We start from the raw sequence: 12,442 nt of genomic DNA, 5'->3' as shown, positions 1-12,442 counted from the left end.
TCTGTAGAAAAAACACTGAAGAAGACTGGGTTGGAGACAGGAAAATATATGCCCTATGCGAGTGTATAAGTCTCAGGGGATCTCAGGGAGTCCATCAATTTTTCAAGTATGTTTTTTGAATCAAGATGACATTAATTCAAATTCAATGGAATGTAGAGTGGTGTGTGCTTGTGGAAATTATAAGTCACCATGTCACCATGTCCTGTCATCACATGTGCTTTCCCTTTGTAACTAATTTGTAGACCTCTGGAGTCTCATTGAATTGCACTGTGCCCTACTCCAGCTGCATCTGCTAGTGTTTTGGTTGGTACAGCTCTTGGGGGGGGGAGGGGGCATTGTGTTTGTGTGCGTGTGTAGCTGTGAATGTGTCTTTCTGTGTTTCTTTTCTGTTTTGCGGATGTTCATCAGATAAAAGTTTTTGATCACATCAATTGGCTATTGCACCAGCACTTTACTGACATGAGGTTAGCCGCAGAAAGGCAGATGCAGAGACATCTCACCAAAAGCCAATGGGCTGAATTAGCTCTTAGTAAAATGCTATTAAACTATCACTGAAGCTAATTTTGTCACACCATCCAATGGCTGTGTTGTTTACTCCCCTCCATTGAGTATAACTTTTTTTGTCTTCATGGATTCAATCATAATTGTCTTGACCCAAGCCATAGAGTGAACATTTTCATTGCTGCTCATCTTTAAGATGCCGGGCACGAATGGAAGACATTACAGCAGGAAATTGGAGACTGCAGCCAGAGGCTAAGCACACTATTCAGTGTCTAGATCCATCATCTCGATGAATCGGTGGTCAATGCGATAATTACTTTATGTGGTGCTTTGGCACCGCGAGGTCTCTAGTCACTATCGCCCAGTTGTGTACTTTGCACAAATGTTCCTTAACTTTTCAGGTTTGGTCGAAACGTTTCTGCCCGTAACGCTTGTTTCACATCCACATGTCACTAACCTCAGCTCCCCTGTTTCTTTGTCTCTGTCCATCTCTCTCCAGATTGAGAACTTGTTGGAGCAGTTAAAGGATAAAGACAGACAGCTGGCTGGGTTGAGGGAAAGGGTCCAGGGCCTTCAGACTGACTCCAGCAACACAGACACAGCGCTGACCACACTGGAGGAAGCTCTATCAGAAAAGGTAAAGGATAGAGGGAGGGATTAAGGGAGGCTTATTATATAGGTTAGAGGTGAAGAAAATCTGACAGAACCTGCTGAGAAAAGAGACTTGAGGTGAGGGTCACGGTTGCTCTGGTAGAATAGTTGCTGGAGAAATGGTTTGAAGACACTATTAGTGAAGGAATCTAAAACTTGTTTGTCAAATGTAGATATAACAACAAACTATACGATACAGACTGAATAAAAACTCACAAAATGACACTATTTGACCACCAACTGGTCTGGAAATGTTGACCCACTGAGGCACACTTGTCTTTAAGGAAGCTAGCATTCGACTTAATTAAGTTGCATGATTTGCTATGATTCAATGCCATAATTTACTGACACAGCCTCCTGATTTATCGACCTTGGACCACACTAGATGAGGTCCTTTCTGAAAACTTTAAGGGAAAGAAGGAGAAGGGAGGTCCAAGGTGAACATAGACAGAGGATTAGTCCCTGGCTGTAACTGCGCTGAACATAGGGAGGGAATGATCCATGGAATAAGAGGAGGATAGAAGTTCCAAAAAGGGGAGGAATGGAGGTATGGAAAAGTGGAATGGCAGGCAGAAGAGACACAGCCCTGATGGAAGAGGTGGCCTCAGAATTAAGGGAGGAAGAGGTCAAGGAATGTAAGGATGGAGGCAGAGTAAAAAATGAGTAACTTCTGCAAGGCATTTGAAAGAAGAAGACAAAGAACAGAGCTGGCAAGAGGAACACAGTTACAAAGGATCCGACTGGGATGGAAATTCAGTGCCAGATAACACAGCCACGCACATGGAGGAAACAAATGCCCATTAGGGAACTTAATGAAATAGACTACTATTATTGTACTTTTAAGTCTCAATAGTCTTTGTGGTGGATTTACTGGCTACATTACATAGCCTCAGCAAATACTATAATGAGCACAGTAACATATGCATCCATGTATATAGGAAGACACATTGCAGGATTGATTGCATAGCTGTATGACCATGTAAAACAATTTTAACTAAGCAGAATAACTCCACATGGGTGGACAGGTGAGCATTTGTTGTTTTCTGGAAACATGATAGAGCAGATGGTCCCCATAGAGCTTCACTTCAGCACCATTGCCACCACTAACATTAAAAGATAAATGGTCTTGTTGGCCATTGGTGTTTCGTCTTAAGTAAAATGCAGTGCACCAGTTACCCAATAAAGTTTGATTTTGCCATATTCCCTGGTAAAGGAGTTACCTTCGAGATAAGTCTTTAGAAATTAGTTTTTTGCATTCGCACTCTTGGTTAGGAGTGCCAGTGCTTTTTTGATTGGAGACGGGCTTATCCACAGGTTCGATTTGATGTTATATTCTGTCCTGACTTTGATCATGGAGATGTCAAATCCTATTCTTGAAGTAAATACAGTCTCCCTAGAAGTGACTGGCTTTATTTCAGAGGGACTTATTCATGCTTAGGTTTGTTTCATGTTTGAAGTTGTTGCTAGCACACATTTGTTGGTACTACAGTCTTAAAAAAAGACTACTTTAGGCTAAAACGGTTCCCATTTATGTGTTTGTTTGTACTGCAGGCAAAAAGATGGATGCTGGTTTACATTTTGTTGGCACTGGCTGCTGTTTAAGAGTTTATAGAGTTCCTTGTTAGGACATATGTGGATGTCCAGCTGTACTTCTTGTTTTTCCAGTGGCTGCCACAGTATTTATGTTAATGCAGACATATTTCTGTTTGCCACGTTAGCTTGTGTTACTTGTTTCCTGACCTGCCAAGTGCATACTTGTCTTAGGCACTGAATGGACAAGGTCAGTAGAACAAACTCTACAAGAGCATCCATTTCACAATTTGATGCATCTCTCCTGACTTGAGAATATGATTGGATGTTACCTGCCACAGGTGTGAATTGTGAAGCATATTGCAAAGAGCTGATGCCAATCAGCTAAGAGAAGCCTGACTTCAGTGCTCGGCTTGACCTAGTTTTATGCTTCGTTACTGACATTTTAAAAAGGTGGTATTAAAACAAGATCAAAATGTTGTTTTAAATGGGAGATATAACATTTTTGCGGTGTCAGGTTACAAAGTCTCCTCAATAACACGCGTATGTGCTTTGCACAATGTTAAGTGCTTTAACACTGATCCTGGGAGAGCAGGTGAAGTGGAGTTAGACACAGGGGTGCTTGAGTTCATGACAAATCTTTGTGTGAAAAATAATTGTTTTGCATTTTTCTCACTGCAATTGATCTATTATGTTGATGTTGGTTTATGCACTTTTCATTCACTACAAATATGTTTCCAATTAAAATGATCTTTTATCACCTAAATTTGTGTTTGTTGCCGCCAGACTTTGAAATGAATAGCATAATGGCAACAATAAACTGTAAATCCCTTTTCTGCCTCGGCCCGTCTATTTACCCAAACATCACTTCTGATGTAGCCTACATACAATTCAGCTAAGATGAGGAGAATGATGGCGAGCTTTTCAGATTTTGTGGTCACCACAGGGTGGGTGTAATGTGTTTACAAGAGCGAGTGTGTACGTTGCTCATCACACTCCCTGTCACAAACCTGCTCTTAGAGCCAGTCGCCTGCCACAGTGCTGTGGTTCTGATTAAGAGGCTGAGGCATTGTGCCCGAGCTGAGCCCTGCTCTTTGGTGTGTGTATACGCTCATGTCCCTGTCTGTGATGAAATATTTGTGTATTTTTGTACTATTTACGTGTGCTCCACACTTAAGTCTCATAGCGGCAGGTTTTATGATCACATCCTGGTCTCTTTCGCTAAATCCCAAACATCCGAGAGATATTTCATAATGTGGGTAAAACACCCAGGACCTATTAGCCATGTGGTCTCTCTCCCTTTATGATCTTTCTCTTTCTCGCCCTCTCCTCCAAAGCCCACTATGCAGTGCGTTACTGTGGAAGGTCTAGTTAGAGGGTGTATTTGTTCAATTACCCAAGGTTTTAAAGCTGCCAATCATGCAGCAATGCCACATCGTAAAGCCTCATTGCTGAGCTCTGCTCTGTGCCTAAATAAACACCTGAGTAAACACCTTGATAATCACTTCAGTCCACACCTAAACACACGCACATACACTTTAGCACACACCTAATACACACATCTTGCACTCTCTGCCACCCGTAGTGTGGAACTGGTTTCAAGCCAATGCCCAAAGCTGTGGTCCTCCCACTGTCCGATGTGATTACAGAATGGAGAAAATTATGATGTAAACATTCCAACTTGGCTTATCAGCAGGCAACGCAGAGTCACTGGGAAGTGATCTACAGTTCTGTCCAATCCATTCTCAATAATCTGTCTCTGTCCCTCAACCCTTCTCCTGCGTCCCCCATCTCTCTCTGTTCTACTTGGCTCTGATCACCTCCTGTCCGTCCTATTATTCATAGCAGTATTATTTATGTTGGGCATTTAAGATGGGCATTTATGAATTCGTCTTTAGCCTCCCTTTGCGAGACATGCGGGCGAGCCTTAACAACCTGTCCCTAGCTAAAAGTATTCAATATTGATAGGAAATAACTGAAATCACACAGGCCTGACAATGTTTTGCACACTAGAACCAAAACACATTTTTAAATGCTTTCTGCTTTTATGCAGAATATGGATATCTAGGCTCTTTATTATAAGACTACTCACACCTCTCATGAAAACATTATTTCTTTTTGTCCTTTCACTATTTCAGGAGCGAGTAATTGAGAGTCTGCGTGAGCAGAAAGAGCGGGAAGACAGGGTTCGTCTGGAGGAGCTGGAACAGATGAGAAAGGAGAACCAGGTATTAAAGGACAGACTTTCAGCCCTGGAGCCCCAGAAAGTGTCCCAGACTCAGCCTGCTAACTCCGACCTGACTCAGAACCAGAGCCCCGATGGAGCGGTCAGTATTGATTGTTTTGATGAAGTCATGATACCGTATAAAAAAAGGTGTGTGCGTGTGATATGCAGTGTTTTTGTAAACATGTTTTGGATATTGTATAACATTTTATATGAAATATCCAAAACAAAATGTGTGGTTAAAACGGTGTGCATGTTGATACGAGCATTGTACACAAGATTGATAGTCTGGTATGTGTATGAACTGCAGATGAACGGCAATCAATATTTCATCGTAACCCACATCATAAAATGAGCCCAAACACAAAATTTAATTTCAAAGACCTCATAAAACAAAAGTACCTTTCCCGTAACCTTTTACATTTGAATTCTTCAAACCAACATTCGGACGCTTTTTGATTATTTGTCATTGTACAAACATGATTAAAATAATGAACTTTTACAACCACTGGTTGTAATACACTACTTGAACCCAGCGCACATCTCCAGTAATAGTAATTCCACTCTTACCTCCTGGATGCATCCACAGTATTGTTAGCAAAAGCCCTGCCTGCACTTTGTCCCACAGGATAAAGGGATGAATTAAGAGAGAGTGATTTATGGACGTAAAAGACCCCTCTAACCCTGTCCGGGTGCCAAGTCAGAGGACTGGCTGTCTTTTTTTCTCCCTTTTTTTCCTCTTCCAGGCTTACAAGCCAGGACAGAATCTCGCCCTGCCAGAATTTATGAGACGGTTTTCTTTTATTCTCATAAAAAGCATACACACATCTCATTCCTGTGAAATGATATCTTGTTGAATTTTGACACGGCACCACTTGAAAGGACAGCAGCTCCATAACTCTTTGTAGCAGGCAGTTTCACACTCTGACAGAAGTGTTGCCATAATTGTACTATTTTGTGTACCTGGCATCTGTTATGTAAACTTATAGATTCTTTAAAAACGCAGCTGATGTTTGCATGTTTATATTTATGAGTGTGTCTGTAAGTGTTTCTTTCCGTGTTCTCGTGCATGCAGGCCAATACAGAAACAACAGTTTAGTTCATGTGTGTATGGATGTGTGAGTGTCTGAAGTGTGTTTGATCTTATTGTGGTGGAGTGGTGTGTAAAAGGTTGTAAGGCTGTAATATTGGTAATCATCCCTGAGATTAGCTTCTGATCAAACAGAGCTACTGCACAAACATATGCACAAGCATACATGGACCTTAGTGCCATCAGACAGCGTATAACACAATTCGATCCTGACAACCACTTGAACTTTGGCCAAAATACTGGAAAGTTCAGTTTTGAGCAGCAATATAATAAAATACATAGAAACACGTTTCTTAACCCTTGTGTTGCCTTAGGGTCATTTTGACCCGAATCAATATTACACCCTCCCCCCGCCTTAGGATTAATTTGACCCCATTCAATGTTTAATGTCGGTGTTCTTTCGGTAGTCAACAAACAAACATAAAGTGCCTCACACTTAAACTTGGAAAACAATATTAATTCTAATAATTTTCTGGAGGTTTTAATTGCTGGCGTCAAATTGAACCCAAAGGGTAAAATATGTTAGTAAATATAAAGGTAACAGGAGGGTGAAACATTGAATCGGGTCAAAATGACCCAAAGGCGGGGGGAGGGTGTAATATTGATTCGGGTCAAAATGACCCTAAGGCAACACAAGGGTTAATCCACAAAAGCTTCACTAGGTGTTGTTGAGAAAATGTGATGAAACAATAAAAGAAAGCTATGTCATGTCATTTACATTTCCTTATTGTTCTTTTTAAAGAAAAAGTTACGAAGCTTCAACATGTTATGACACAAACTATACTGCAAAATTTGTATCATGAAGACATTTTCTAAGCAAATTAGCTGCATTTTTTTTGTGACTAAGATATAGCTGTTAGTATGCAAACTGATCACATTTGGACAATGTGATATCAGAAAAAGAAATGTTCCTCACAAACCAGCTGGACATACAGTTAATGGACACAGATCATGGCATTAATCCAGTAGTTATATGAGAAGCATATTTATTTGACGTTAATCTTAAATTCTTCCAAAAGTGGAAAAATAAGCTTTTTGCCTGACAGACATTTACCTTTCATGCAGATGTAGTTTGTGTTTGCCATCAGGTCGTATGATGACACGGTGGCCCACTCACTCACTGTATCTGCAGATGTTTGTATTGTTGACTCAGTCAAGCTGCTAAGCGGAGCTTTTTATCTTGACCTCAGAGCTCTGTTGACTTCACTGCATCCTCATCCTCTTCCCATGAAACAGTCTTTGTTGATGCCGGGGGTTAATAAAGAACTTCTGGATCTAAACACTAGCTCTTCAAAGAGAAAATGGTTAAGAACCTCAGGGAAGGAAATGACCTTTCCAAAGAAGGTTGGCCTGAATCAACCAGCAGTCACGACACCTCTACTCACTTTTGAATCCTATTCAAAAGACTCTTTTCAAACCAGGCAAATGTCTTATACTCTTACCTTTTTGATTTCTTTTGTTTCTTTTTTGTTAGTCTATTTTTCTTTTTGACAATAATAGGGAGATGACACTTTCAGACATTGATTTTTGCACTGACAGATAATGTATTAATATTGAATGCTGTCATATCTAAGATATACAAAGACAAATATTACCTTTAGGAGCCCAAACCCTTTTTTAAATGATACACAGCCTCTAAGTGACTGTATCCTCTGACCCAGTTCAGATTCTGGTGGCCACACATATTTAACTTATTTGTAATATTTACACTTCTGAGACATTTCCAAGAATGATAATAATTTCGTTGACCAAATGTGTAATCGTATCTTTACTGGCTTTTCCCCTCCTGTCATAATATCACAAATTCCTGTTGGACTCAATGTCCTCTCAGCCCCTGCTTTCCCCCTGACTGTATTTTCAGTTTTCCACTGAAAGAACATAACACACTCTGGTCCACTTAGGCCTAATGCGTTTTGTGCAAGCTAAGATTGGGTTTGATGCGTGTGCACGAGTGAATGAGGCTAGGTGTGGAGGTAACGGGGGTGAGATCGAGGTAAACAATGACTCTGCTCGCCTTCCAGATGGCCATGTGTTCCAGTTTTTATATCATGTAATCCTTAGTACCGTCACATCTGTATAGTACACATTAGGTCACACATTGCCAGGTATTTTTAAGGTCACATGTGGCACATATATTGTAGACAGGTTAGTCAAAGTCATATCCACAGACATACAAATGTGTAAAAAAAAAATAGTACACCATATGAAAGTCCACAGAAATGTCATCATTGACATTTCAAGTGTGTATTTTAACACTTACAGATGTGTTCCTGCAAAATTACCTCAGTATGCATGCATGTTCTCTAAAGACCTTTCAAATGTTTTGTTGTGCTCCATGTGTGGTGCCCATGGCAGTATCTCCCATATTCATGGGCCAACTTATTCATATGGTTTATCTGGAATATTTCAAGGTAAAAAAAAGCCTATTTTTTTCAAATCGACTAGTGGTAATAGTTAACAGACACTCCTTGTTTTGTTTCTGATGACAGACTCAAGCAGAACTGCATGTACAGTCCCAGACCTATGTAGACCCAACAATGAATTGCTCAGTGTGTGTGTGTGCGCGCTCACTTGATGATATTTAAACGAGTGGCCTCAGCTGTTTCAACAAGTTAAACAATCTTCACAAACACACAGTAGACAGAGTAAAGCGAAGACCAAGCGAAAGAGAGAGAAAGATAATTCTAGGGTACAAACTTCCTCTGGGATATTTTTTTCAGAGAAAAAAAAAATGTCATCAGTTTAACTTGGTTTTTTTCAACATTTTACGAAGAAAAAAACATTGAGATGTTTGGTGGTCTCATGAAATCGCAGCCAAACAGAGGGAGACAGTGATTTTTATAATGATAATGACTGAACTCCAAATTCTACATGACGGACGCCCCGGGGAAGCAACTGATAGACGCAGACCACAGAAAAGCAGGCAACAGAGGAACAGGAGGTCGGGGGTGGTGATGAAGGATTGAGAGCGGATGAGGGCAAAGATTGGTTCTGCTTCAGCTAGATTGGGACCCTAACCACATACTCAGGATTGACTTACCTTTTCCCTTAGGTTTCAAAGCTATACATGCAGAATGATCTCACATCTGACCCTTTTTAATTGTCAGTGTCCAATCTCTCCATGACTGAACTTGGTTCCTATGCTGTTTTCTTATTTTAACATCTGTTTTATCTATTTGTATTAACTTCTAGGTCAAAGTAAATGGGCCTCCAGCAGGAAGCCCTGTGGTAGGTTCTCTTTTTGTCTGTCTCTTGTTTATTTGTGTTTGAATGTGTTTTCAGCAGAGGCCAGTTTAGGACATGTCAGACTCTCCGATGCCAGACCTTGCTTAACTTTAATCTGTCTGAGCACTATTTTGTCACACTTAGCTCAACATCCATCAGCCATAGCTGTCCTTTGTCATTTTCAGCTATGCTTTGAAGCTTTGCTTGGTCAACCTCAGCTTCAGCCTGTCAGTTTGTGAGCTTCAGGTTGGACTTTGTTGGGCTGAGCTTTACTTTGTCAGCTTCACCTGGAATTTCAGTCAAATCCTTACATGCTGAAACTTACAGTTAACAATGTAATATATAAATGTATTAGCATAATGGATTAGTTATATCATACAGTGATACCCGTTCCAGTATATAACATTTTAATATATGTATTGTTTGAAGGAATAGCTTTATGATTCCAGTTTAAACTTAAAGTTAAGCTAAGTCTTAAAGCTCTTTAAACAGAGCCATGCTTGAAACACTGACTCTGGGATGTCCTAAAGTGGTCTCTGTATATCTGCTTTGATACTTTCATAATAATAAACTTTGTTCTGTATTGTGGATCACTAATGTACCCACTTGCTCCTCTACTGTCTTCCTCTAAAAGACCCAAACCGAAGAAACAGTCCGGAAGTGTCCAGACATCACTGATCGTCTGAAGCTTCTGGAGCAGGAAGTGGCTCGCAACAAAGAGGAATCTGGGAAGTCACAATCGGAAGTTGAGAGGCTAATGAGAGCTCTAAAAGATGCTGAGATGGACACATTATGCAAGGAGAAGAAAATTGCTGATCTTGAGAGGTGAGGGAAAAATAATCTGTGACATTCATATTCATCACAAGCCACCATCTGGGTGTCCTTGGAGAGCAGTGTCCTTCCAAGTGACCGGATCTTTGTAAGATCTCAATTCATTCCTAAGTGCTCTATTTATAAAGAAGTAATCCACGAGACATAAACTGTCTAGATCGTGTCCTCCCAGCACTTGAAACCACTTCCTAGCTGTCATTCTTTTTGCATGATGTAATTACACTGTAAAAATGCACAGTGTGACCTACTGTTTGCACATGTAATGTTTTTAATCATGTGGCTTAATGTCCTATCATTTGTTTCCATGTATCAACGTCAGCAGACCTGGGTAAGTAATTCTCAGTGTGCCTGTTAAACATATCATCATGACAGCGCCGACATTGTCCCTCGCCATCACTCTTGACATCATGCCATGACTTTGGGTTAGTTTTAAACTTTCCCAGGAATAAAGTTGGAAATTGGGGCATTTTGGCTCAAATCTGATTTGCACGCTCAGATTTGACTATCCCATTGGGGCAGTAAATGTACTATGCATTTATGGCAAACAATCTTGGTCCTCATTCCTTTCACAGCAATAACACAATGAGAGACTTTATATGTTTCCTGACTTATATCACTGGAGACTTATAGCTTCTCGGTTGCGTTGACTTCTGCAAAGCTTCTTCCCATTGCATTGCTATCATGTTTGTTTTTCCTCATTTTTACATGTATCTATAAACCATACAGGTAAGTAAGTGGTTTTGTCTTCGCATTACTGGTAATGCATTCAGCAAATGTGTGTGTGCTGTATGTGTGTGCTTGTGTGTTTTTGAGTTGCCAGGAAGGCAGCCACTAGCATGCCAGTGGAAGGTGGTGTACTCAGCCCAGACACTGGCTGTTTATACTTCTCTGCTTATTATTGGTGCAATGCTACTCAATTATCATCTGATTTATGGATTGGTATGATGCGTATTTGTGCCCAAAAGAGTGGTTGTTTAGTGCCAATGCAGAGGTACTATATGTGAGTGCTTGTGTCTCTGTGTGTGTGTGTATATGTGTGTCTGTGTGTGTGTGTGTGTGCATGTGTGAATAAGAAGTTTATAAAGGAGCATGGTTTTGTATGTGTTTGTACAAAGTGTGTGCCTGAAGCGATTATTGTTAGTTGTGTGCTGGTTGGCGAGTCAGTGTGTGTAGATTGATAGTGGGTGGTTTCTCTGTTGATGGATCGCCTTCTGCATAGACGAAGCCATGAGTGTGAAAAGGTATGTGAAAGAACTATTTTTGGCCCCATCAAGTGTGTTCACGCTAGCTTTGTTCCTGAATGGCTGAGAATGTATCTGGATGGGCTGCATATGCCAAATCCAACCCAGTTTCCTGCCACATTCATTACCCGTTTTACAGACTCTGGCATGGAAGCAGTGTGCTGACTCAAACTGTGTGGGAACGTATGAGCATCAAGTATAATAGGGATATAGTGACTCCTGCAGAGTTGGTTCAACAATGTACTTTCAATTTCAATTATGTTCATGCATGCTTCACCTCTAAACAGTGTCTGCTACTCACATGTAGCGGTCACCAGAGTGTGCTCATGCACATGTGTGTGTTAATCTGAGCGTTTGGTTTTGGTGCACAGCCATTTGTGGAATGGGAGCATTTGGGATCAAGCGTTGGAAGAGTTTCTTTGCCCTCAGCTCGTCCATCTTTTTGGGGCTGCTGTCTCATTAGTGTCAGACGGTCACTCCTATCAGTCTGACCTCTCCCCTCTGGTCATCATGGAGGGGTCAGAGGTCACATGCAGGTCAGCTGCAGGTTATCAGAGGAGGTTCCGCTGCAGTCAAACACTGCCGCTGTAATATATTGTAAAATAATAAATAATTAAAAAAAATGTAAGCGCAGAGGACATGAACATGCACTTCGTGAGGATTTTCAAGTTCTAGTTAAATTCATGTCATGATATCAATGTGAACTTTGATTTAACAAAGAAATGTAACATAAATACAGACACAATAATTACTGTGTGTGTGTGTGGGTGTGCACACATGTGTTGTGTGACAGCATATGGGCGGACAAGTGTGTCTGTGTGCTGATTGGACTTCTGTGTAAGACAGTGCGAGATGTGTCTGGGCAGAGGATTAATGTCTTTTTAATCACAGTGTTTCTGTTGGAACTCAGTCAGATGGCCTATTAACCGCTTTCTGGATGGAGAGAGGAGAACAGATGAGGAATAAGACAATTTCTCATCCAATTGGCAATGCAGCAGAGTGCAGGTCATTGGAATAAATACCTCCCAGCACAGGGGAGACAAACTCACAGCTATTTATTCGCTGAGATCTCTCAGTGATGTCATCAATAAAATCATTTGTTAGTTTATTGTTGGTGTTTTCTTTACTGTCAGGTGTGTAGGTGTACAT

The 12,442-nt window shown here is 40.7% G+C and overlaps 1 protein-coding gene across 1 annotated transcript in view; it reads left to right on the top strand.

Moving 5' to 3' along the window:
* Positions 1 to 12,442, top strand: part of LOC130200033 (ERC protein 2-like) — a 139,190-nt gene that overhangs the window by 49,230 nt on the left and 77,518 nt on the right. Inside the window, exons 9-14 of the mRNA XM_056423979.1 lie at positions 1,001 to 1,138; positions 4,821 to 5,009; positions 9,189 to 9,224; positions 9,856 to 10,046; positions 10,372 to 10,380; positions 10,433 to 10,474. Of these exons, the coding sequence (XP_056279954.1) occupies positions 1,001 to 1,138; positions 4,821 to 5,009; positions 9,189 to 9,224; positions 9,856 to 10,046; positions 10,372 to 10,380; positions 10,433 to 10,474 (605 nt within the window). The remainder of the gene's footprint in view (positions 1 to 1,000; positions 1,139 to 4,820; positions 5,010 to 9,188; positions 9,225 to 9,855; positions 10,047 to 10,371; positions 10,381 to 10,432; positions 10,475 to 12,442) is intronic.

The sequence above is a fragment of the Pseudoliparis swirei genome, chromosome 9 (assembly GCF_029220125.1).
Source record: "Pseudoliparis swirei isolate HS2019 ecotype Mariana Trench chromosome 9, NWPU_hadal_v1, whole genome shotgun sequence".
NCBI lineage: Eukaryota > Metazoa > Chordata > Actinopteri > Perciformes > Liparidae > Pseudoliparis > Pseudoliparis swirei.
The sequence above is the reverse complement of the archived record's forward strand: the minus strand, read 5'-3'. Positions and strand labels throughout refer to the sequence as shown.